A 24,097-nucleotide genomic window follows, 5' to 3' on the forward strand; every position below is an offset into this window, starting at 1 on the left:
GCAAATGCGAGTTAGTTCCATCAAAAGTCCTCCACGAAGGCAAATTTCTCCCAATACTTGATCCAGGTGTTCCTTTGCCTTCTGGATTGGGTTCAAAATTACAATGCTTCGGAGTTGAGCATTGGTTGTCGTGAACCCAAAATAGGGTCGGCTGTTCAACGATGGTTATAAAATATAATAAAATTATTGCACGTTAATTTTTACAACAGCTGGGTCTGTTTTGACTTGGGAATTTTTATTGAGGTATCTTTTATTACACTCAAGGGATTGTTTCACCACAAATCAAAGGGAAATGTTTTCACCACAAATATAACAGGAAAAATTTCTTATTTCTTCTTTAATCTCTTGTAATTTCATTTCTTCTTGATGTTTTTTTGGGGGAATACATTTCCCTTCTTACAGTGAGTTCTCATCGTTTGTGCTATATCTAGAGTTAGAAGAATTCACCTCATAAAAAGGTTTTTTTTTATGCAAAATATAAATCACACAGGCTTAAACTTTCCTGTCTTATGTTAATGCGCTTCACGGTCTCCTGATCGGTATAATTTATCTCTAATTAATAGTTTTTTTTTAATGTTTCGAAATTAGAAACGTTTCGCAATTTACAGAATTGCTTAAAACCGGTAGCCAAACGTGAAGCAAATTGAACATGAGTTTCATTCGACAAGCGTTTTGCTTTCTGAAAATTTAGCAAACATGCTAAAGGTGTTTTTCAAACTTTTTTAGAATAGTGTATTTTATTTTTTGATGATCTTTTATGTCGAGTCGTAATGGCTAATGGGATAGAGCGTTTGCCTTTCAATGAGGTGAACTGGTTCGAATCCCAGCTATAGCTGGTCGATACGAATTCCGCATCCAGCTTGCACCAGCCACAGTGGTGACGTAAAAATATTCTCAGTGGAAGACGGCTCATGTGTTAGAGTTTCCTTGTCGTCAAGCTAACCGTGGGAAGTTCTCGTGGTTTTCCCTTCCATGTAACACAAATGGTGTGGTTAGTTCCAGCAAGGTCCTCCATGAAGGCAAATTTCTCCCCATACTTGATCCAGGAATTCCTTTGTCTTCTGGATTGGATTCAAAATTACAAGGCTACGGAGTTGAACATTATTACACGTAAAACCAAAACGTTGGATCGGATGTTTAACGACGGTTATAAAATAAAATATTTTATGTCCTCATCCTTAATTTAAATTAAAATATTTGCAACTTTCTCCCCCATTTAATTTTACGATATTTCTCCGGTTAATTCCTCAGGTAGCTCTTTGTATTGAAAGCTCTCTCTAGGGATAAAAAAAATAACTCCACCCTTCCGTTTTTTTGGGAATCGGCAGAGTTGAAGCGCAAACGGTGCGTATGGCATTGTCAAATGAACTTATATTTACGTTTTCTGAAATCATTGCACTATTTGGGCTCTTTAACGCACTCTCTAATGTAACTTTCTCTAAATTAATACCCTCAAATTCTAAAAGTGATTCTTTCTCAAGTTTAGTTTTCTCAGAAATTATTTTTCCCTTCTAACTGGATTCCAATTTGCAAGAACTAACCGCTCTTTTTTTCTCTTAATATACTAATATATGAAACAATTTCACGTCTATACTTACATCAACATCTTTATTGTAAAATTCTATTTAACTCCAAAAATTGGCGCTGCCAACCTACAAATTTATAAAGTAAAATATTAATTATTTGAGGCTGGTTTCTAACATTCGCTGCCGTACAGTAGAAGAGATTGCATTGAATATTTTCATTTTTAATTTCAAATTCAAACATTGTGATTTTTATACGCCGAAAAGCATTCTGAAGGAGTTCAATGCCGTTTTAGTTCTGCTCGCCTGTATAAAAAAGGAAAAATATTACGTTTGAATATGATATAGAAATGATACCTGCTTCGTGGAATAGAAAACCAATATTCTGAACGTGCTCGTTTCTTTCCGTAAGAAAGGACAGGCGAAGGCTGGGGCTTTCGCTCCTTCGGTATGCCCATCCTCAAACACAGGTACAGGGGAGGACCTTCTGTATCCTCACCTGGTTTCCTCTGGCTCAACAATTCTAAAAATAATGACTTCCAGTTAATTTGAAACACTATAGTAGACAGAACAAATGCCAAACCTAACCACTACCGTTATGTTTCTTCCACTATAGTTATACATTAATAATTCTCATGTATGTCATGTATCACCACAAAAAGTTGTCATTTTAGTTACTTATTTATCACAAAAAAATTGTTTTAGCCAAATAGAAAAGTGTTTAATTTGATTAGTCTGCCGAAATGAACCCTAAAATTTCCCTTTTCTTTAAATGTAAAACTAATTTTGAATTTTGTTCTCAAATATAAAATTTTACACATGAAATAACAGTAAGAAAAATGTAAAATTCGTTGATTTAACGATAATAAATTTCAATAAAAAACACGCGGTCTAAAATTCACAACATTTCCATAAGCGTTTATTTTTATTTAAGTAAAGATCTAATTGTTAAAATGAAACTACAAAACAGTTCCCAAGAAGAATTGAAAAGCATATTTCATAATTTTAATGAATGAAATGGTGGAAAGAAAATTATAAAAAAAAATTTATGAACTCTTTTTCTATGCAAATAGGCAATTCTATGCTGATGGACGTTACATTTTGATAGGTTTCCTTAATTTAAAACTTTTTTCTATTGATAGATATTTAATATATTTTTTTAAAAAATTAAATGGGATGTTTTTAATAGCCTAATATTAATATTACTAAAGAAAAACGGAATAAAATTATAAAAGCTTTATTTAGAATAAAAATATAAAATGTGACTAACGTTACGTAGAAGAAACGTAAAGTAAAACAACATATTTTTATTTTAAAATTCTCCGTATTCTATAAACAATAATAGAATTAATTTTTCAAAATTCATTTTAAAAAATCTGAATCTGAAATTAACAGGAAACATTGAAAGTATACATGTAGGGACAAAGTTGTTGTGATTGATGTTACATTTTTTATGTGACTGATGCTACTAATACAAACTATATAATAAAATTTAATAAACTATTTTATTATTACAAAATACTTAAAGATTTCAATTTTTGTTTTATATTTAAAATCTAACTATTTATAAAAATCTAATCATGGTGTCGCAGTTTTCCATTCTTGTCGGTGTGCATTTTTATTGACTGGATCCAGTTTCTCCTCATTCATTTCCATAGTGTTTTGGTTATCATCAGCATAAAATTAATAAAAGTTGTAAAGGTATTCGCGATCGCAACGCTTGAACACGCCCTCTAGCGGGTAGTATATTTTCAGGCTTTTATTTATTAAGTTTTCATTTAGTTCTATCAAAAACGTTGGTAGAGTAGGCCGACAAGCAAATAAGAAGCGCAATAATTTTAGCAGCAAATAAGAAGCAAAATTTCCCTAAGGAAAAGGCAGAAGAACTTGGAAAAAAAAACGACCCAGAACATCGGTAAATCTTTCTGAAACTGAACGTGCCCAACATTTGAAGAACACTTTCTCAATAATTTTTAGCTTTTTATTATCAACAAGCTTGCAACAGATAACTTCCGACTTCGTGATCGCATACTGTTACAGATGTGTGTATTACGGTAGAATACTTTCAATTCATTACAAACTAAAGTGACTTCAACATTGCTTACTTCATTCCAATGAATAAGTGTGACTTCAGAACGTGCAAAACTACACTAGTTATAGAATATTATTATTCTTTATAGAATAATATATATTTCCGAATCTATATAATTCGAAAAACAACAATAAAAAATCATCCGAATTTCTTGAAATAGTATCGTTTGTGTTGATTATTAATAATTTTTTATAGTTTTCTTAATAAGTATTTTTTAATTTTGAACGAATAATTTCTACTAGAATTCAGTTTTTCTGTTTTTAAGTTGCATATTGAAATTCATATCGAGATCTTACAATTATAAAATTTTGTTGTGTGGTAAGTCATCTAAAAGTAATGAACTAAATGTAACTATGTATATATTATTTGAAAATAAAATTTTCAAACGAAGAATATTTCATTTGGAATTCTGCAGATTTATAAAGCAAGTAACTGTTATGATTTTTATAATAAAAAATTTACTTGTAAATAAAAATTTTTTCTAATTTGATGATAGTTCTCTACAGAAGGGTTTTCTACGTCTGATTAAGAACTTTAAGACTAGAAAAAAAAAAACAATATGAAAGTTTTTTATTTTAATATGCGGAATTTTCAGAATCGATTTTTTTTTTATCATAAGCATTCCTTATTTTTCGTTTTTAGTTTTTGAATAATGATTTTTTATTGAAACTTAAAATTTTTTGATAAAAATTGTAGTGAAAAAACATTTTTTGCAAAATTAAATGGTATAACATAATGTGATTCTGTATGCTTTTTGCATGATTTTAACGTTTGAAGTAATATGATACAGAAAAGTATGGAATGTAAAATTAAAATTTCACGCTAGATCATTAAATTTAGTAGAATGATTTCTCAGGCACTATGCTTAACTCTAATTACAAGAGTTTTTACAAATATTTTCCGGTGTGTTTCGGATGTTCGTTCTTTAAAAAAAAGATATTCCATTTGTTTTCACTAGCATACGAAAGAATATCATACATTTTTTTTTAAATTTAATGAGCCACAATAAAGAAGGAACATTACCATGCTACACTGAAGAAATCTCCAGTGCAACTGATAATCCTGCTAGCAGGAATTCGTCTCAAATAACAACACCCCCTATAGGTCGTTGCATTCGAGAATTGTTTTTCTGTAAATATTTTTGAATCCCTAATTTAAAGGTATTTTTCTGTACTGCTATTATTACGCTTTTGATTTAAGATTTTAAATTTAAGAGAAATGTTGTTGTTTTTTGTTTCATTATTATTTTAACGTAATTCTTCGCTACAATTTAAGATAAAGATATTTAAAAAGGTGTTTAATCTTATTAACAGTTTCACAATTATTGTATTGTAGTATTTAATATATCCGCCCATTTCGTCAGCGAAAATATTGAATTACGGTTGTGAACCCACCAAATTCGTTCGAACAATATAATGTTATAAACGTTACTTTAAAAAATGATTTCTAAGAAAAATTACTTCTGTTTACCAATAGATCTAAATATTTATAATATTAATAGATAATAATATTCGAACGTGAGAAGTGGGGGCAAAGGTGTAAGTCAACAGATTTCTTTTTAGTACATATATGTTACGTAAATGATTTCAACTTTTGTCTTTCTGCCAAAAAAAATAATAAGCAATCATCGAGGTTGGTGAGGGGCAGCAAACAGGNCATTGAAAAAAATTTTTATTAAAGCAGGAAAGAAAGTTGAACTTTTTTAAGAGATTTTTTTTTTCAGTTTCAATTGTTTTCTGGGTCATTCGCAACCTGCATGCATAATTTTTAAAAGACACCGCATCCTTGCCGCATAATTTTTAAAAATCGCCGCATCCTAGCCGCATAATTTTTAAAAAATTTCCGCATAATTTATAGGGCCCTAATTTATAATATTAATAGATAATAATATTCGAACGTGAGAAGTGGAGGCACAGGTGTAACTCAACAGATTTCTTTTTAGTAATTATTTTAGCTTTCAATTTAAAAATTAATTTAACTTTTGTAAAAAAAAATTTAAAAAAAAAGACTGTTTCAGCCAAAAAAAAAATAATAATAATTATTGCGAAGCAATCATTGGGGTTGGTGAGCGGCAGCAAACAGGTGGCTTAGCCCCCTAGTAGTTAATAAAAAACTAAGAAATTTGTTAATGGAGGAATGCTTTTAAGTGTTCATTTATTTGTTGTTACGTTGCCCTTTGATCATGGAAATATCCTAATACAATTTATATGTTTTAAAGCGTTTGTAAAATAAAAAAAATTCTTAGTAGCCATTTTGCAGTGACTACTACTACAGATAATATTTCGCTTAAGAAATTTCAAATCTATGTTGTTATATTTTGTTTTTAATCATTCAATTCGAAACTTAACAGGAAGACAAAGTTTACAATATAGCTTACAGAAGATAAAGTATAGTTCAAAAAAAGGATAGGAAGGGGGGAAAGTTCAGCTCATTAGACTTAATCTTTTCAGAAATCACCCCATTTAAATTTCGTTTTTTGATTTTTATCACCGTACGATGATAATCAACAAGTTTTAAACTTGCAGTCTTTATTTTCCAAACTATTCCGAAATCCAGTTCATTTATAAAAGGTTTAAAAAAATAAAAAGTGCAGAGATAAAAATGTATATAATGCAGAATAATATTTTAAAATATATTTTGAAAATAAATGAGAGAAAATCTTCTACAAAGAGAAAAGCATTTCTCCTCTGTAAAGTAACGTGTTTTATTTAAAATAAAAATCCTTTTTTTTTCCAACGCTTTTCCATGCATTTTTCATCATTAAATTCAACTCTAAAAATGCAGATTACAGAACTGGAATTAAATGCTGCGAGAGAAAGATTTTTAAATGAAAGAAATACATCCGAAAGAGAAAATGCAATTCCACTTGACATCGGTAAACTCATTCCCGTTCAAAGTTTACAAACAATGGCCGGTGAAGAGGAAAAGCGAGAATGAAAGGAAGGAAAAAGAAACTCACTGTCGAGTGCCTCGAAGATTTCCGGCTTTTCTTCCACAAGATTCTGATACCTGCTGGGACCACCCTCCACTGCCCCTTCCTCGCACACCTCCTCTTTGACTTCTTCCTCCTCGGAGCCACCCTTCACAGATCCAGAGAAAAGGGATCCAGAAAAGTCGACGAAAGACTTGGGCGACGAGGTGAGAATACGAGAGATGGAGGTGATAGACTCCATGGGGTAGGAAAGCCGCTTCAGCACTCGTTCTCTGCGGCTCTCAGAGGGCTGCTGCTTCTCCTGCAAATAAACACTTTTACACTTCAAGCATTTAAAGAAGATCTTCTTTTGTTAACGCTTTCCTGATTCCGAAAAGAATTCTTTCATTAAAGTTATAATGTTATAGTATGTTTGAGTTCGAGCAAAAAGTCAATATCAAAAAACTCTGGAAAAGTGAAAACTAAAAAAAAAGTTCAATCAACCATTTCAAATCCTCAATCTAATTTTGAAAAATGGGATTATATAAATAAACGCGATTGAAAATGGAAAATTTAAAAGAAATTCATTCTGGAATGCTATCACCTTAATCAAAATTATTTCAAAAGTTTATTAAACTTAATTGATTTTATATAAACCTTATTTTTAAAAGATTAAAGTCTTTTACCATGCAATTAATGTACTGGAGAGCTAGTTGTCTACTGACCTATTGTTTAATTGCCCAACATTTCTGAAATAAAATAAATATTTTTAAAAGATTGAGATAGATTTGTATTCAATTACGTATCTACGCTTTATGTTTTTACTAATAATTTTATTTTATTTAATAGCCATGGTTGAACAACCGAACCGATTTTATGGGTTTACGATTACTAATATTCAATTCCGTAGCCTTGTAATTTTGAAACCTTTAAGGAACATCTTTAACATGTATTGAGAGACATTTGTCTTTGTCGAAGACTTTTTGATGGAGCTAACCCGCATTTGCGTTAGATGGAGAGGAAAACTAAGAAAACCCTTTAGCCGGACGGCAAGCGGACTCTAACGCATGATCTGTCTACCAATGAGGATATTTTACGTCAGCACTGTGGTCGGTGCGAGCTGGGTGCGGAATTCGAATCGACTAGCCATCGCTGGTATTCGAGCCCGGTTCACCTCAATGACTAATAATTTTAACGGAGAGAAGTACTAGCTTTTACAGAACTTATTTCTTGAATTGAATGAGTTGCGTCAATTCAAAGAACGGCACTTTTCCATTTCGCCAGCGGCTATTTTATTTATTTATTTGCCACTTTAAAATAGAAATAATAAAAAAATAGTTGAATTTGCTTGCACTTAATAAGTTTACATTGGGGACTGAAACGCCTGTACCGGCGAAATGGAAAAAGTACTTTAAACATTTACGGGAAAAGGATTTAAAGGAAAATCTCTCTTTTTAGATATTTTTGTTTAGTTGAAGAATTTTATTTAATGTACAAGCATATCATAAGTCTATAAATTTCCTCGACCCGAGAAATTTAAAAAGGGTCAGTATTGTCCTAAAATACTTTATAGTTGATTTTTCTAGACTATTGATGGCACTAGCTTTAAAAATCACCATTTCGTTTTATAGATGAACTTATTTCTAATGAAAAATAAGAAATACAATGACTTTAAAATGTGCTTAATATATAAGTTCAAACCATAAAAGAGAAATACGACGCATATTTCAATTTTTCCCCTCTACTCACTCACAATGCTGCTGTGGCTAGCCCTCGATTGTTAGCAAAGCTAAATCAAGTCCATGACACCAGCAACTCTGAGAGCATATTAGGCACGTAGAACTGATCCACAAAGAGATCATCCTCAAGAGAGACCAAGGCAGTCGAGGATGTGGACAGGTTCAGGCTACACAGGCCCACTTAGAACATGTAATCTGCTCTTTATAACATCGCGAAAACGAAAAATGACAGTCTGGTCTTGTCTGCTGCACTGGAGGGGCAGGGAACCACCTGAGTGATTACTCTGATGCCATTGGTGTGAGCAGGAGGGACAGTGGGACCGCGTAGATTGATAAAGCGGGAATACACTTCTGAAACGGTCAGGGATGCCTGAGAAAACAAGGGCAGAGCTAAGCCATTTTTAGCAAGTGAGTCTTCAGACTCACTTGTAATGTCAACATAGGAAAGGATCCACTGCAAGTGACTCTCCCTAGCGATGGAAAGTCTTTTCAGCTGGTTCAGAATATCCCACGTCATGCCACTTTGAAAGATGTCGGACTGACACTCCGGGTATCACTCAAAATCCAAACGTCTTTCAAGCTAGGAAGTGTAAGTACTCTATTGAGTCCAGCTCCTATAGCATTTAATTCACTGCGAAAGGCGGAGCAGCCGTCAGGATTTCTCAGTTTGATATTGTATGAGGTGTTATTGAATCTGATATATACTCCCCTAGCAGAATAAGTATTTTCATTCCTGATACCATCTGTATAAATATGAGTAGCCTCCTTTGTAATATTATTGATTAAATCGAGAGCAATCTGCCTCAGATGTAAAAGCATGACTGATGATTTGTTAACATGAGTAGAAATGTTTTATAGGAAAAACATATTGGGAAGTCCTTCAGATGAATCAATGGCTCTCTGGATGAAGTATGGCTCTACACCACTTTAAATCAAATTCTCACCAACCACTTAAAGGGGATATTTTTTCCTGATTGTTACACCAACTCCGAAGAAAAGCAGACCTTCGATTATTGAATACAAAGCTTAGGAATTTGATAAAATATTTTGCTAGATATGAGTTTCTTCGAGAGCTGAGTGGTTGCCAATCTGCCTCAAAAAAGACAATGTCGTTAGGGCAGCAGCTACTTAGACCTGCAGTAATCTAAGCAGCCCTAAGATCGAGTTCTGGGAGTTTAGTTTTAAATACACAACAGTAGACCGAGTAACCATGTTCCAGAATAGGTCTAATAAGCGCCAAATAAGTACTACAAAGTGTAATACTCTGTGCCATAATACTGTACTGTATAATACTCTTAAACACATTAGTTAAGCCCAAGAAGGTCGCCATGGTGTGATGAGTTGGCTTCTTGTTATGTGCTTCAGGAATTCTTTGTACCAAGCAGAGTTCCTCGTCTGTGGTGCTGTGACCTCTTCTAAATCTTTTGGGAGACGCTCACGGGAATTAAGATAAAAGAAAAGTATCTTTAAAATCATTTTCTCCGTTATCTTGTATGCAATTGAAGTAAGTGTGATGGGTCCGAAATTCTCGAGCATCTTTCTGTGGTTTTCTGATTTCCATCCAAACAATTTTTTTATAATTATTTTCTATTAATCATTATCATATTTAGACATAGTCAAATAGTCGTTATTCGTTAGATAGCAAAATACGAAATTTTAGCGAAATCTTTCCAATTGTTCCTAAGAAATCAAATTTTAAAAAAGTCGTATAATTCGTCTGCGCAAATTAATTAGCATATTTAAGTTCGCCCTTTTAAACCACTAAGATTGAGTCTCAGTACGTGAAGATCCAAATTATTTAGGGTGTTTCATTTCATTTCTTTTTTTCTTTTTTTTTTGCACTGCACATAAAACTTTCATTAACAATTGACATCCTTTTAGGAACACGCCTAGGTATTTTCTGGTATTAAAGTTAAAAAAGTAACCAAATGATTTAAAGGAACTTCATAAATTTTATTAAAAATAATAAAAGACAAACAACAAGGAGTCAATCACTCAACTAGTCACGTACTCTTGTGTTTAAGGAGAAATTCTCTAAAAACTTTTCTATGAGCCATGGTGGCTCAGGGGATAGAGCGCTCGCCTTTCAGTGAGGTGAACCCGGTTCGAATCTCAGCAATGGCTGGTAGATACAAATTCTGCCCCCAGCTCGCTCCTGATGTAAAATATCTTCAGCGGTAAACGGATCATTATGAGTTACAGTCCCCTTGCCGTTAGGCTAACTGTAGGTGGTTTTCGTGGTTTTCCTCACAATGTAACGCAAAATGAGGTTTAGTTCCATCAAAAATCCTTCATTAAGGCGAATTTCTCAAAATACTTGATCCAAGAATTACCTTGTCTTCTGGATTAGGTTCACAAAGATGAATATTGGTAGTCGTAAAATCAAAATTGGGTCAACTCTTCAACGACGATTATGAAATAAAAATAACGTACTTTTCTATAATTAATTTAGAGCCGTGGTGGCTCAGGGCATAGAGAGTTCGCCTCCCAATGAGGTGAACCAGGTTCGAATCCCTGAAACAGCTGGTTGATACGAATTCTGCCCCCAGCTCGCTCCTGACGTAAAATATCTTCAGTGGTAGGCGGATCATGGGTTAGAGTCACCCCTTGCCGTCAGGCTAACTGTGGGCCGTTTCCGTGGTTTTCCTCTCCATGTAATGCAAATGCGGGTAATTTCCATCAAAAAAGTGCTCCACAAAGGCAAATTTCTCCCTTTATTTGATCTTGGTCCCTTGTCTTTTAGATTGGACTCAAAATTACAATTCTACGGAGTTGAATACTGGTCGTCGTAAACTCAGACATTTGAGTCGGCTGCTCAACAACGGTTATAAAGTATAGCTAAATTATTTATTGTGATTCGTACCTGAATTTCTGAAGCAGCGAAAGCGTTGCTTACTTCTTCATCAAAGCTGTCTACGGAATCAACGGCCGTTGGTCCTATAATAGGCTCCGAAGAAACCTCATCTGAAAAAATTAGTTTTTGTATCTTTATTTTTACGAAACAAAATGTTAACAATTTTAATGATAATTTAAGAAATAATTTGCTTGTTTTTTTTTAATTCGCAGATTTAAAAAAAATGAAAATAATATATTTTTGCTTGTTTTTATGTACACTGACGAAAAATACATTTCTGTAAAAAAATGAAACACAGAGGTAATAATGCGTTTTTATTATTTTTTTTTTCAATTTTTAAGTGTACTGACAAATAATAAACGCTTTCTGACAAAAAATGAAACATTGAGATTAACATACATTTTTCTTTTTTACGAGTTTTTATAACACTGTTGAAAAAAGAACACTTTTTGACAAAAATGAAACATGAAATTAATAATACATTTTCGTTTCTTAAAAATTTAAGTCATTTAACAAAAAATAAAAGCTTTCTCTAGCTAATTATGTAAAAAAAAATCTTTAAGCATGATTACACATACTGAGTTTTTATGTTTCATTAAACAAACAAAATGAAATTCACTTTTACATAAATACATTTCATTTTCCTTTAGAACCTTTTAAGAAATAAACGATCCCCTTATAAAAAAAGTTTGCTTCAAATTTATTTATAAAGTATTGACTAAAATATTTTTGACACAAACAACCACTAGTTTGAATGCAATGAAATAGGCAAAAATATTGGATCTGAAAATAATTCTGTCTCTATGACATTTCAAAAAACTTCATAAATGATTGACAAAATAATCCAAATTTCAATAAAAGCTACAAATTTCTTTATATTTTGAAAAAAAAGTAATGTTAGCAACTTCTTGTGTTTCCTTACATTTATAAGGTTAACTTTCTTTTACTTACCACATTATTTACTAATTTACTTCATGTTTTCTAAAGTTCATAATGAAAGAAATAATTTGTTTTTCCGTTTACAATAAGACAGATTTATTAAGAAAAATACAATTTTTTTTTATATTTTTAAATCACAAGTACCTTATATGTCATTGAAAGTGAACTTACAAGGAGTTCTTTAATAGCTACCTTTAATATGCATCTTTAGAATCCTTCTCGAAAATAAAGTTTTAAAAGAAAAATCATACACACATTTGAGGTCATAAAGTATTAATTAATTAAGCTAGAATGAAAGTATCAAAACAAGTTTGATTGTCTGATGAAACCGTGGTTGCTTATATCAATCACCTTTTAACTCATCGCTGTTTATTTTGGCAATCAAACGGGCTTTGGCATTTTCAGTCTTATTCACTACCGAGAAATGTAAAACCGAAAATGTTAGTTCGATTTCAATGGATGTCATTTTTTTCATGGTTTAAATATCAATTTGTGTCCTCTGATCTGTATACTCTTTTTTTTTTAAGTTAACCTCTTAAAGCAGATGAGACACCGGTGTCCATTTTATATATTTTTTATGGCGCTCTAATTACAAACAAAAATTTTTTTTAGAACTTTAATTATAAAAAACAGTCTGATAATTACTAAAAAATGTTAGATTATCGATTATATTTCTACTAAAATATAAAATCTAAAATTAAAAAAAAATTATCAGATTAAAAAATTATTAAAAATTTTTCAAAAATTTATCAGTAATTAATTTTGTAAATTAAAGAAATTTTAATGATTAAAAATTGTTTTTCTTAAATCTAATTAATAATACAAATTGCGAATAAGTGCAAGTTTGAAAAATCATGGTCTAAAATTTAGCCGTATTTGGAAGATTTTACTCTTAACTCGGAAAGATACGCCGGTGTTTCATGCTGTGTTTCATGCTGTATTTCATAACCATAAATTATTAATGAGCTAATTCTACTTCAAAGGGTTAATTTTTGACTAGGATTCGAAAAATACAGATTAAGAGCGGTTATAACAGAAAACCCTGTTTATTTCTTTAGAAAACTGGCAACTTTAAAAACGTTAAGAGTGCTCTCACTCCGAATAAACATTTTTTTTTGTAGAGTTTAAAGCTAAAATAAAATTCTAAAAATATTTAAAAACTGCAATATAAAATTAGAAAGTTATAGCAACGGATAAAACTACAACGAAAAAGCAAATTGTTTTTAAAATGTCATAAAAATAAAAAAATTGTCTATCTTAAAGTCGTCGCCTCAAAAATGGTAAAAATCAGAAGTCATAATCATAAAAAGCAATGTCTTGAACGTGCAAAAGAGGCTTAATTCTTTTTTTTTTCTGTTGAATTTCTCTAACTAAAGCAGCTGCGAGGCCAGCACTTGATGTATATGTGTCTTCCTTTCTAATATCGATATTCTGAGAAGAGGTCACTAGAGCGAGACCCTAGCCATCGATTCAGCTAAGTTCGTTCGGCCGAAGGAGACAACTTGCGAACATTTTTCGGAAACTGCTGCTGAAGGAAAAAATATTCCGAAAATGAAGGAGGAAAAAAAAAAATAAGGTATTGATCCGTTGCTTCCCTTCAGCCTTTTCTTAGGGAAAGAGTTTGGAAAACTGATTGCCTGTCATAAATACAGGTGTTCCCTGCTTTTTTGCGGTGCTCCTCATTTTTGAAAAAGGTTCTCTTTTATTGGCGGAGGTAACAAAAGGGAATTTCCAGTTTGATGCCGACAGCGATTTATTTTATTTACGTAACATAAATTAAAAATGTTTTTCAAATCAGAATGGTTGGAGTTTCGAGAAACGCGGAGATGTAATAAATTTTTAAAACGTCTGAGGAAAGACGGTTCATTCGTAAAATGAACTCAATATTTTTTCGTAAATACAGTTGACAGTGAATCAATACATTTTTGAATTTTAGCAAGACTGATTTTTATATTTTAGTAATATGTATTTTTAGAAAACTTATTTTTTTTTATATTCGCCTGGCTCTTGGTGATTTAATTGAAAACCATAGAAAGGTTGCAGTGCAGTGGCGCATTGTGGACTCCAGGGAAATAAAACAGCTGATTCCCTGGCAAAAAAAAAGCAACCAAAATTGCTCAAAAAACTGATAAAACAATACCTTTCTGTACCGACAAACGGTTAATTAAAAAAGTTCATTAGAGAGAACTTTTGGCGTAATATAAGGGAGGCAAATAAAGACAAAGAGATGAACAGAGGAAATCACAAATATTCGGTTATGGCCAAGGGACAAATCTGTCGCTACTTTTAGCCTCGCTTCTGACCCCGATTGCCTCACCAAGCATTTATATAGGATAAAAATTCTTTCAAGTCCTTTCTGCCAATTGTGCAACATTTGTGAAGAAACGAACGCAAACCATTTGAGTCCTGCACTGGACTCGGGACGAACAAATACTGGAGAGCTCATCACAAGATGAACGAATTATAGACTTACTGTGGTTTCAGTTTTGCTATCTCTGTTTCTTGTTTTAATTTTATTGTTTGTTTTTCTGTCTACAACTGTCTTTTAATCTGATATTCGAAATATATTTTTACGGTTTCAACACTATGGCCTTATTATTTCGATAAACAACAAAAAATATGACTGTCGTCCTACAGCATTACATTCTCCCTAAACAGAAAAATCACATGGTATGGTTGTTAATAAACAGAGAATATCCAGATATATCTTTGGTAGTAAAAATAAAAGTTATAAATTGATTTGCTTGTAACCAGTAATGTTTGTTTATCATATCTTGTGAATATGATTCACTGTTATTATTACGCTCTAGATTTTGGATGTTATTCTTTTGAATCAAAATCAAAATCTAGAAGAGAAAAGATAGAGTTCAAATTAAAAGCGGCGTTCCTCTCTCAAATTATAAAGCTATTTATAAAATTCATTAATACATCTTTTGCAATAAAAATAATTTGCTTGATATTAAACGGTAAATAAGTTATACTTTTATAATAGATACTGCGTAACTTATACTGATACTGCGCAGTTTTACAGTATTTAAACTGCGTCCATTAAACATGCACAAATAAAACAATAAAGAGGGAAGGAGCCATTTAAAATTGTTTAGTAGTTACATTTTTGACTCTATGGACGTAAAAAACATGTATCAAATTTTTATTGCAGCCGAAAAAATTAAAAATGGATTTATAAAACATGACATAAAAGGAAGTTTCTAGGCTAATAGATTAAAATTGTCTTAATTTGTGTTAATTCAATAAAACATTACAGTCTTTTAATTGAATTTTTACGTAACAGAACGTTTAAACTTAAGTGGTTGAGCAGGAATTGGTGCTGACATAATATCATCTAATAATAAAAATGCCCTTGCTCCGAATAATTTTTGGGGGTAAAGTCTTATAGAACAGGTAAGATATCAAGATCTTACAGTAGGATATCAAGATCTTACAGTAAGATATCAAGATCTTACAGTAAGATATCAAGATCTTACAGTAAGATGTCAAGATCTTGTCCAGTATTTATGCCAATCGCCATTAAACAAATATAAGAAGTTTTAATAGATTCATAAAAAGTTTTAATAGATTCGTAGTTTTTATGGTTAGTTCTAAAGAGGGTATTTCGTAATAACCACCCTATGATGCCACTATAGGCATTCTTAGCTTTTAAAATTTGTTTAATTTCATTTTTTTTTAAATCTTTCTTAATCGAATTTTATAAACCAATTACGAAATTTTTATTACATTTTTATAAAAAGCTAACAAATATTTTTATCTTTTCTTTACTATCAATGTAACGTCTACGTTTTCATTTTAATATAAATGTAAAACTTGTTAATTCACTGTCGCGACTTAATCGAAAACAAAATCTATTTAGAATTCATTATTCTTTATTTCTTACAGCAAAAATGCTTCAGTTATATGGTTATACTAATTCTCACAGTCTTTTGGAGATTAGCCATCGCCAAATTATTTTCAAATTTAATATTTATGAAGGGGTTTGACTTTATTTTTGGCTATTTTATTTTTAGATAAATCGCCAACCATGGATCTCTTCCCATGCTCCTAGCTGTCCGTTTGAAAAAAATTCAATTACTTTTAATTTAGAATTTCTGGTGATTCGACGGGGGGGGGGCACAGCTTCTAAGCCCCAATAGTGGAATTTTTACCCTTACAGAAATTTTTGATGTTAAGAGAATGATTATCTTGATCCCTTCTTTATTTCGTAACTTTTAAGCATGGTCATATTCTCTAAATAATAAATAAACTTTTCTCAAATGAATTTGTCTACTTTTCTATACACTTTTTCATAACAAAATTTAAATGTATCTCATACGGCCAAAATATTCTTAATACTAAAATGATGCTACCTCCACTAACTACTAAATTAGACTAACACCCATCCCCGTGACACACTCGTAATATAATTAGTATCTTTATCGCAAGTAGAATTTAAAAAATACATGCACGTTAGATCGCAAGAGGTAAAAACGGTATTAAAATCTAACAAGCCACTATTGAGGTAGGCGGAACATTAAAATCAGTCTGATTGTCTGATGAAAGGTGTTTCATCTCCCCTCGGCTATCAGAATTCGCTTTGAAGAAATTCATCGTTCTTTATTTATTATTGAATTAAATGTTCTAAACATAACTGGCTTGAGACAACTGCAGTTAATTCTAATCTTTCTTCAGTGACTGCTATGAGCAGTGGAAAAGTATCTATTAGATTAAATAAACTTGTTGGTCTCTATATGTAAGGGAAATAAATTAATTTTCCAGAACTACATGAAGTAGTGTACTATTTTTTATGCATTTTTTTTCTTTATTTTACAGTTCGGGAAACCTTTTCAGTAATTTAAGACATTTTTCAAGAAAAAAATTCAGAAGCTTTATTTTAGCCATTTTTGGTTGGGTTTTTAAATACCATAAGCTTTTTGTTTTAGTAGAGTTTAGATTATTAATTTGTACGCTTCTCTGACCGTTTTTAAACATCGACTGAAGCAATACTTTTTCGTTCGATTTACTTCATTAATTATTACTCCATTTTGATTTATTTGTGCTCCATTGTTGTTTCTTATGCTGAATCAAGTCTCAAAACTGTGAATAGTTGCCGATAAAGTATAGCTTATTACAATCGGTAAAAGAGCTGTAAATTTCCCTTGCATTTTTAAATAAATTTCAATAATTAAATCAAACATCTTGAGCTTTTTGACGTAATCTAAATATTTGAAGAAATATATATACTTTTCATACCTTTATTCTGACTAACAAATATGTGTAAATCTCCAACAAACATAAGTCAAATCTTGAATTCTTATTGCTAGTTTTATTTGGGGCATGAGTTGCTTTAGCCCTCATGATTTATTTTTGTTGTCTTTAACATGCATAGCACGCATGTCATCTGAACAAAACTTTCATTCTTGTTTAACTAGAGACTCAAGTTTTACAGTCATCAATTAGAGGATAAAATAAATGTTCTAGACGCCTTAAATTGAAAAGTGATTCAATTAACTTAAATTAAAAGTAACCCCGGATGGTAGTAATCTTTTTTTTTCTCATAAAATGTCACGCGAATTACTTTAAATAAATGGAATAAAATGGAAACGAAAATGCTCAAACTGGAAATAAAAGGATTTTAAATAGTTACTTTCAACGGGAAGGGAATTTTCTGGGCTTGTTTCATTGACTGGAGTAGTCGATGGTGTTGGTATATCTTTTATAAGAGGAGGAGATATATTCTGAGTATCTTCGTTGACAGAAGGTGCAAATTGTGCTTTCTCTTGCGAAGAATCTCTTCTCATTTCTTCTTCATAAGCTAAAGCCTCTTCTGTCATTTTGCCGAAATACACCTCTGCTTTTGGCCTAAATAAATGATAATTTCATTATTCTCATTTTTATATTGATCATTGGGTAGAGTGCTATAAAAATAAATGTGATGGAAGTGGTTTCTTATTGCATGTGAAAAATAAACATTTCATAGTGCGGTTGCAATAAAATTTATGCCATAAAAATTCATCTGGCTCAACACTCATTCTTCGTGCGGTTTAAAAATTGGTATTAATTAACGCCTCGCACTCATACATAGAACTTAAAGACATACTGAAGCAGTAAAAAAATTTGTAATGTTTCATTCGTATTATTTGTTGCTCTTTCCAGTGATACAACAATATATTACTTAACACATGGTTTTAGAAACTCAACTCATCGAAAAAAGAGATTCACTATCCCCAAACTTAATTAAAATGTTAACTTCGAAGAACTGCCGTGAGCACTAGATAGTCAAGATTAACGTTAATCAATCAATTTTGACACACAGCACGTAACTTAATTTTTTAAACTTCCATCATTGTTGACTTTACATTATTTAGGTTAAAATCTGTTTAGGTTATTTAGGTTAAACTATAAGCAATGAAAAACTTGTGATTTTATGTAGCTTTCAAAATCGCTTTTGTTTCATTGGAGCACTCTAATCATTATTTTCTTTTAAACATTTGAAAAAAGTTCTCATTTGCAATTCTAATCGGAGAAAAGCATAATGCTAATCCAATGGATAAACAAACTGGTTTTTCCCAAGTTTCTCTCGCACTGTTCTAATCAAAATTTTTGAATGATTTTAAGGGAAGCGAAGTGAAATTCATTCAATTTCAAAATTCTAACAAAAAAGATTCTAGGTTTTTAAAAGATACATTCAAATTCTTGATTTAATTAGTAAAGATACAGTTACAGGAGGTAGTCTTTCACACTATGTGTATGTTATGACGTTTGTATGTTAATGAACTGAATGTGCAAAATACATATTTTCATATTTGACTGCATAAAATGATTTCAGCAATGTGAAATACATTAAAATTAATTAATCAAAAATTTTCAACGGTATATAAATGTTATGCAATATATAATTTATTTCAAAAAATTCCCTATTTTCTTTTTAAAGTAAGCAGTTTATTTAATAAAGTGCGTCATTTATATACACTATCTACCAACAAGTATTTGTACACGTGTAATTGAAAAGAAAAACAAACTTTATTCGCAATCAGTAGTTGGTAGAGCCTCCACGAGAGGCAATTACAGCGTAAACCCTCCGGGAAATATTTTCCACAGGTCCTTGTGTGACGGATAGTGGTATTTTCTTCCACTCGGCTTGGTGAAGACATGTAAGTTCCTTCGCCGATTTTGGACGGGTAGTACACCCCTTAATTCGGTGATCCAACTCGTCCCAGAGGTTCTCGATAGGGTTCAGNCCCTGCAGTCGCTGCAGGCCTTCACCTCTTAAACTACCCCACAGAAGAGGATTTGTATTCTTTTAATGCCATAGAAATAACAAAAACTATTCAAGCACACCATGAAATATGATTCAATAGAGGATACGACACCAACCAACCAACCCTCGGGGGAATATTTTCCACAAGTCCTTGTGTGACGGATAGTGGTATTTTCTTCCACTCGGCTTGGTAAGTTCCTTCGCCGATTTTGGACGGGTAGTACACCCCTTAATTCGGCGATCCAACGCGTCCCAGAGGTTCTCGATAGGGTTCAGGTCTGGACTCTGGGCAGGCCAGTCCATTCGATTAACCCCATTGGCACCATACCATGCTTTGGTGACCCTCGCAACATGACAGTTGGCATTGTCGCCCTGGAAGTAACAGGGGTCCACCCCTTAAAACTGCACAACGTAGGAAGTACATTGTCATCCAAAATAGTGCAGTAGGCATCGGCGTTGAGCTTACCATGAATGGGGACTTAGGGTCCCAATCCATACCAGGAGGGCGTGACGTATCTCAGGACCGCAGATTTAGTCATTTGCATAGGTGTCCAAATACTTATTGGTAGATAGTGTAGCGTTATTTGGAAGGTGCATTAAGCTTACCTGGGAGTTGTCTCAGCAGCGGCATGTTGAACTTTCATGTGAGCTATATCAAAATAGATAGCAGCCCTCATCAACATGTCGCAAGGTGCTATGACACCATAACTCTCCACCCCATGTTCAATTACTAAAGGATCGGAGACATTGGGATCAAACATCACAGCATTGGGAGTAATTATTAACACGCCAGCTACAACGCCCTGCAAAAGAGGAATGATTTAATACAACTTAACTCAAGTATTTCCAGAATATATAAAAATTAGGTATATCTATATCAATTTATAGCATTCAATTTAAATTGCCTATCTACTGATACAATAATTTTCACAATAGTTCTCGTAATAACAAAGCAAGCAACATTATCTACGTATAAACCAGTGGTTCCCAACAGTTTGTTGCCCACCACCCGCCTCTTAAAGTTGGTAAACATATTTATCGCCCTCCTTTTTTTTATTAAAAAAACCATACATTGTTGCAAATGAGCATCAATAAATTTGAATATACGCTAAATTATACCTGATTTTACTTTAAATTAAAATGCAAATAATGAAGCAATTTTATAACGTTACTTCAGAAAATTGTTTAAAAAAATGTGTATCCATTTCACGCTTTTTTTCGACAAGAAGTGATATTTGAAGAGAAGTAATTGAAACAAGAGTACATTTTTTTTTAATTTAATTTTTAATTTAATCAGGAAAAATTGAAAAATTCAACAACTCAAATGTGAAAAAAAAGCTGAAAATTTGAAACCTCAATTGTTCATTTCTACCTCTTAAATAACTGTCTTTTGCTTGGTGGATTTCAGTTAAAGCTTGAATATCAAGCTTTTTGTTCGTTGGATTTAAGCATAGATCTCCTTTGAAGCAACTGTCCCACCTACTTCTTTGTTTTGTGCGGAGCTGAGTGGCCGAACTAATTTTTTTCCTTGTAAATAAAATAAGGGACCTTAGTGAGAAGCGATTACTGGCTTTTTTATTATTATTATTATTAATAGGATTTTTTCCCTTTGAATACTCCTCGCTCTCTGATCACCCACCTGAGAATTATCGTTTCGCTGAGGAGTTCTATCGCCCCCTATAAGGAGATCACCCCCAGATTATGAACCACTGGTGTAAACAAAATGGTTATAAAACAATTGCTACCATTGTATTACTTGATAAAGTGGAATGTGAGTGTGGATATGATATTAAATGGTCATCAAAAAAGCGACTAAGATAGAGAATAAAAATTTTCAAAGGTCGAACGGAATGTCTATTTTCGGTGTTGCTGAGAAGTTAAGGAGCTGTTATAATGGCACTTGCAATAAAAAATTAAAAACCAGGACAACAAAATAAAGAAAAGATGTAATCTCTTCATCAGCTCACACGGTTATATCCGCAAAAAGGGGTGCTTTCTAATATTGTATCAATATAGGCAAAGCAAAATATATCAATACTAGTGTGAGGAGCACTTAAAAAAACTAAACGAAAATAGAACACATTAAGTAAAAAAATATATACAAAATAAAACATATCAGGTAAAAAGCAAAAAATACAGAACTAAACACGAAACAAAATCTAAAAAAGAGAGGAAAAACGAAGAAAATTAAGAAAACTATCAGTTTTATTTTCTGTGCATAAGCTGCAAGTATATGGAACTCATAAAGTAAGGTAACTAACAATTAATAATTTTCCATGCTTTCTCTATATTTTTATATTACACTTATCAATGCAGTTTAAATCTTTTAGAGGTTTGTGGGACAGACAATAAATTACAAACGGAAAACAGTGTTTTTGAACATCCTTTGCCGAAACATGTGGCAGTAAATTTGTAATTTGCAACAATTATTGTGGTAATTATACGTAATAATTGCACAAAATTTCGTAAACCTATATTAAATATTTATAGAGATATAGACATTTAAAAAAAAAACTTTTTTTGTCTTACGTATTTTTGAAAAACTTTAAAATATTCAATAAAATTCTTGGCTCAATTTAAAATAAATCATAAAATTATTTCCTTAAAATTTAAGAAAAATTCGTCTACAACTACGCAAAATATGAGTGATCATAGTAATTCTTTTTTATACTACGCATGCGCGGGAAAAATTAAAATTCATTTTTCTCTGAATTTCCTAGTGTTTGGAATCTTATTTGGAAACTAATAAAAAAAATTCTGATTTGAATACTTTAAAAATTTAAAAAGTTTCAAGCAATTTCCTAAGCAGTTTTAGTACTTTTTAAAAAAAAGCTCAAAATGATAAGGCGTTTTCCTCAAATTTTGTTTTTTTACTATTAAACAAGACTTATTAAAAATGACACCGGCATTGTTGGGGACTCATTTTTCAAGTGTCTTTTCTTTTTTTCCTTATACAATCATATTTCGGTGTATGAACATTTACTGTAAGGTATTATCATTTGTTATTTAATTTTGTTTTATGATACAAAATATTATTTGACGAAATTCCCTTATCATTTTGAGTTCTTTTTAAAAAAGTACGAAAACTGCCTAGAAAATTGCTTGAAACTTTTTCATTTTTTAAGATATTCAAATCAGTTTTTCCTTCATTAGTTGCCAAATGCGATTCACTACAAAATTATGGAAAAATATGTTATATTTTTTTCGAGCATGCACAGCAGAGGAAAACTTCTTTAATTACTTATATATTACACAGTTTTCAACGAATGTTTTACGAATTTTAAAGAAAAATTTCGTAATTAATTTTAAATTGCTCTAAAAATTTTGCTCAATTTCATTAAATATTTTTAAAGTGATAGTTAAAAAACGTGAGACAAAAAATCAGTTTTTTAAAAAAATTTCCATCTCTCCATAAGCTAGATTTACGAAATTTTATACAATTGTTACATATAATAATCAAAATAATTCTCACAGGTTACAAATTTATTGCTACATTTTCTGCCATAGGGTGTTCAAAAATACTATTTTCCACTTTTAATTTAATATCGGAAATACGAAACAATGTGTTAGTATAGAAGTATTTCCTTTATTTTGTCCAATCCTTGTGTATATCTATATATATATTGACGAAAATTAAAATATTAATGCTTAAACATATCTTTATACAGTCGTTATAATACTCATTTTAAAAAAAGAAAAGTGTATTGCAATATAGACCTGTCCATCAGTGAAATGTCTCGCTTTCACTTTCAGGAATCTATGCGTCCTCTCACTGTGTCGTCTATAAGGAATACGAAGAGAATCGGTCACGCTCGCTCTTCTCTCATCCCCCTGAAAATCACATCAATAATATAGTTTCACTTGAGAGAATAGAACCAAAAATATGCACAAACTTAATTAAAAAAATTCACCTTTATTTTTTTTCAGGCACAAACATTCGAAAACATTATCTTAAGGTTAAAACTTATGTATTTGTTACCGAGAATGACCAGAGAATGTCGACTTTCACCGGTGAATGTCATCCATCACATAGTCGCTTTGGTGAATGTCTGAAATATTTGTTATATCCGATTTAATAGTAATTTATTCGTTGATATTATTATATTGATTCCATATTTAAATATCTGTTGAGGATAGATTATAAGAAACACCAGTGTTCGGAGTACCAGTTAAATGCATACTGGGCAGCTGCTCTTGACCTTAAAAAAACATTGAAGCAGGGCATACCGGGTTAATGTATACCGGGAAATGGTACTTCACTAGACCTAGTATATATTTCGGACATTCACCAAAGCGACTATGTGATTGTCAACATTTACCGGTGGAAGTCAACTACATTTCTGTCATTCACAGTAACATATTCATAAAACACTTTTTTTGTAATTTTTAGAGGGCATTTTCTGACAACAAAAAAATTTTTAATACTCACAGACTGAAGTGCCAGATTATGTAGTTTTTGTTGCAAATAAAGTTTTTATATTATCTGACAAAAGATTGTTGAGATCATAGTTTTTTAATAATTCGTAGAGTCTGTTTTCCGTGGCATTCTTTATTCTCCCAGTAATGTAATTCTTAGTACGAGCAACCCAATGTTTCCAAAAGTATCTATACTTTCTTATGAATTTTCACAAAGTATGAATAGAACAGTCCGTTCTTAATTCCCCGTAAGGTTTCCTTTATAGACTAATTTATTTAAGTATTTATATAATGATGGTCACAATGAATATAAATAAATTTTGTAAAATAAAGATAAAAATATTTACAGATACCCTTTTGGTACCACTTTA

The 24,097-nt window shown here is 31.6% G+C and overlaps 1 protein-coding gene across 5 annotated transcripts in view; it reads right to left on the reverse strand.

The window, feature by feature from the left end:
* Nucleotides 1-24,097, reverse strand: part of LOC107441582 (oxidation resistance protein 1) — a 156,152-nt gene that overhangs the window by 35,661 nt on the left and 96,394 nt on the right. For 3 of the 5 annotated variants that reach the window (XM_043051248.2, XM_043051269.2, XM_043051262.2), the window contains 6 exons: nt 23,028-23,141; nt 19,917-20,113; nt 17,697-17,911; nt 11,129-11,229; nt 6,575-6,851; nt 1,881-2,046 (listed from right to left, as the gene is read on the reverse strand). In XM_043051248.2, coding sequence (XP_042907182.1) covers nt 1,881-2,046; nt 6,575-6,851; nt 11,129-11,229; nt 17,697-17,911; nt 19,917-20,113; nt 23,028-23,141 — 1,070 coding nt within the window. The remainder of the gene's footprint in view (nt 1-1,880; nt 2,047-6,574; nt 6,852-11,128; nt 11,230-17,696; nt 17,912-19,916; nt 20,114-23,027; nt 23,142-24,097) is intronic. The other 2 variants (XM_016054904.3, XM_071177194.1) reach the window with 1 other exon arrangement.

This window comes from Parasteatoda tepidariorum, chromosome 2 (assembly GCF_043381705.1).
Source record: "Parasteatoda tepidariorum isolate YZ-2023 chromosome 2, CAS_Ptep_4.0, whole genome shotgun sequence".
Lineage (NCBI taxonomy): Eukaryota > Metazoa > Arthropoda > Arachnida > Araneae > Theridiidae > Parasteatoda > Parasteatoda tepidariorum.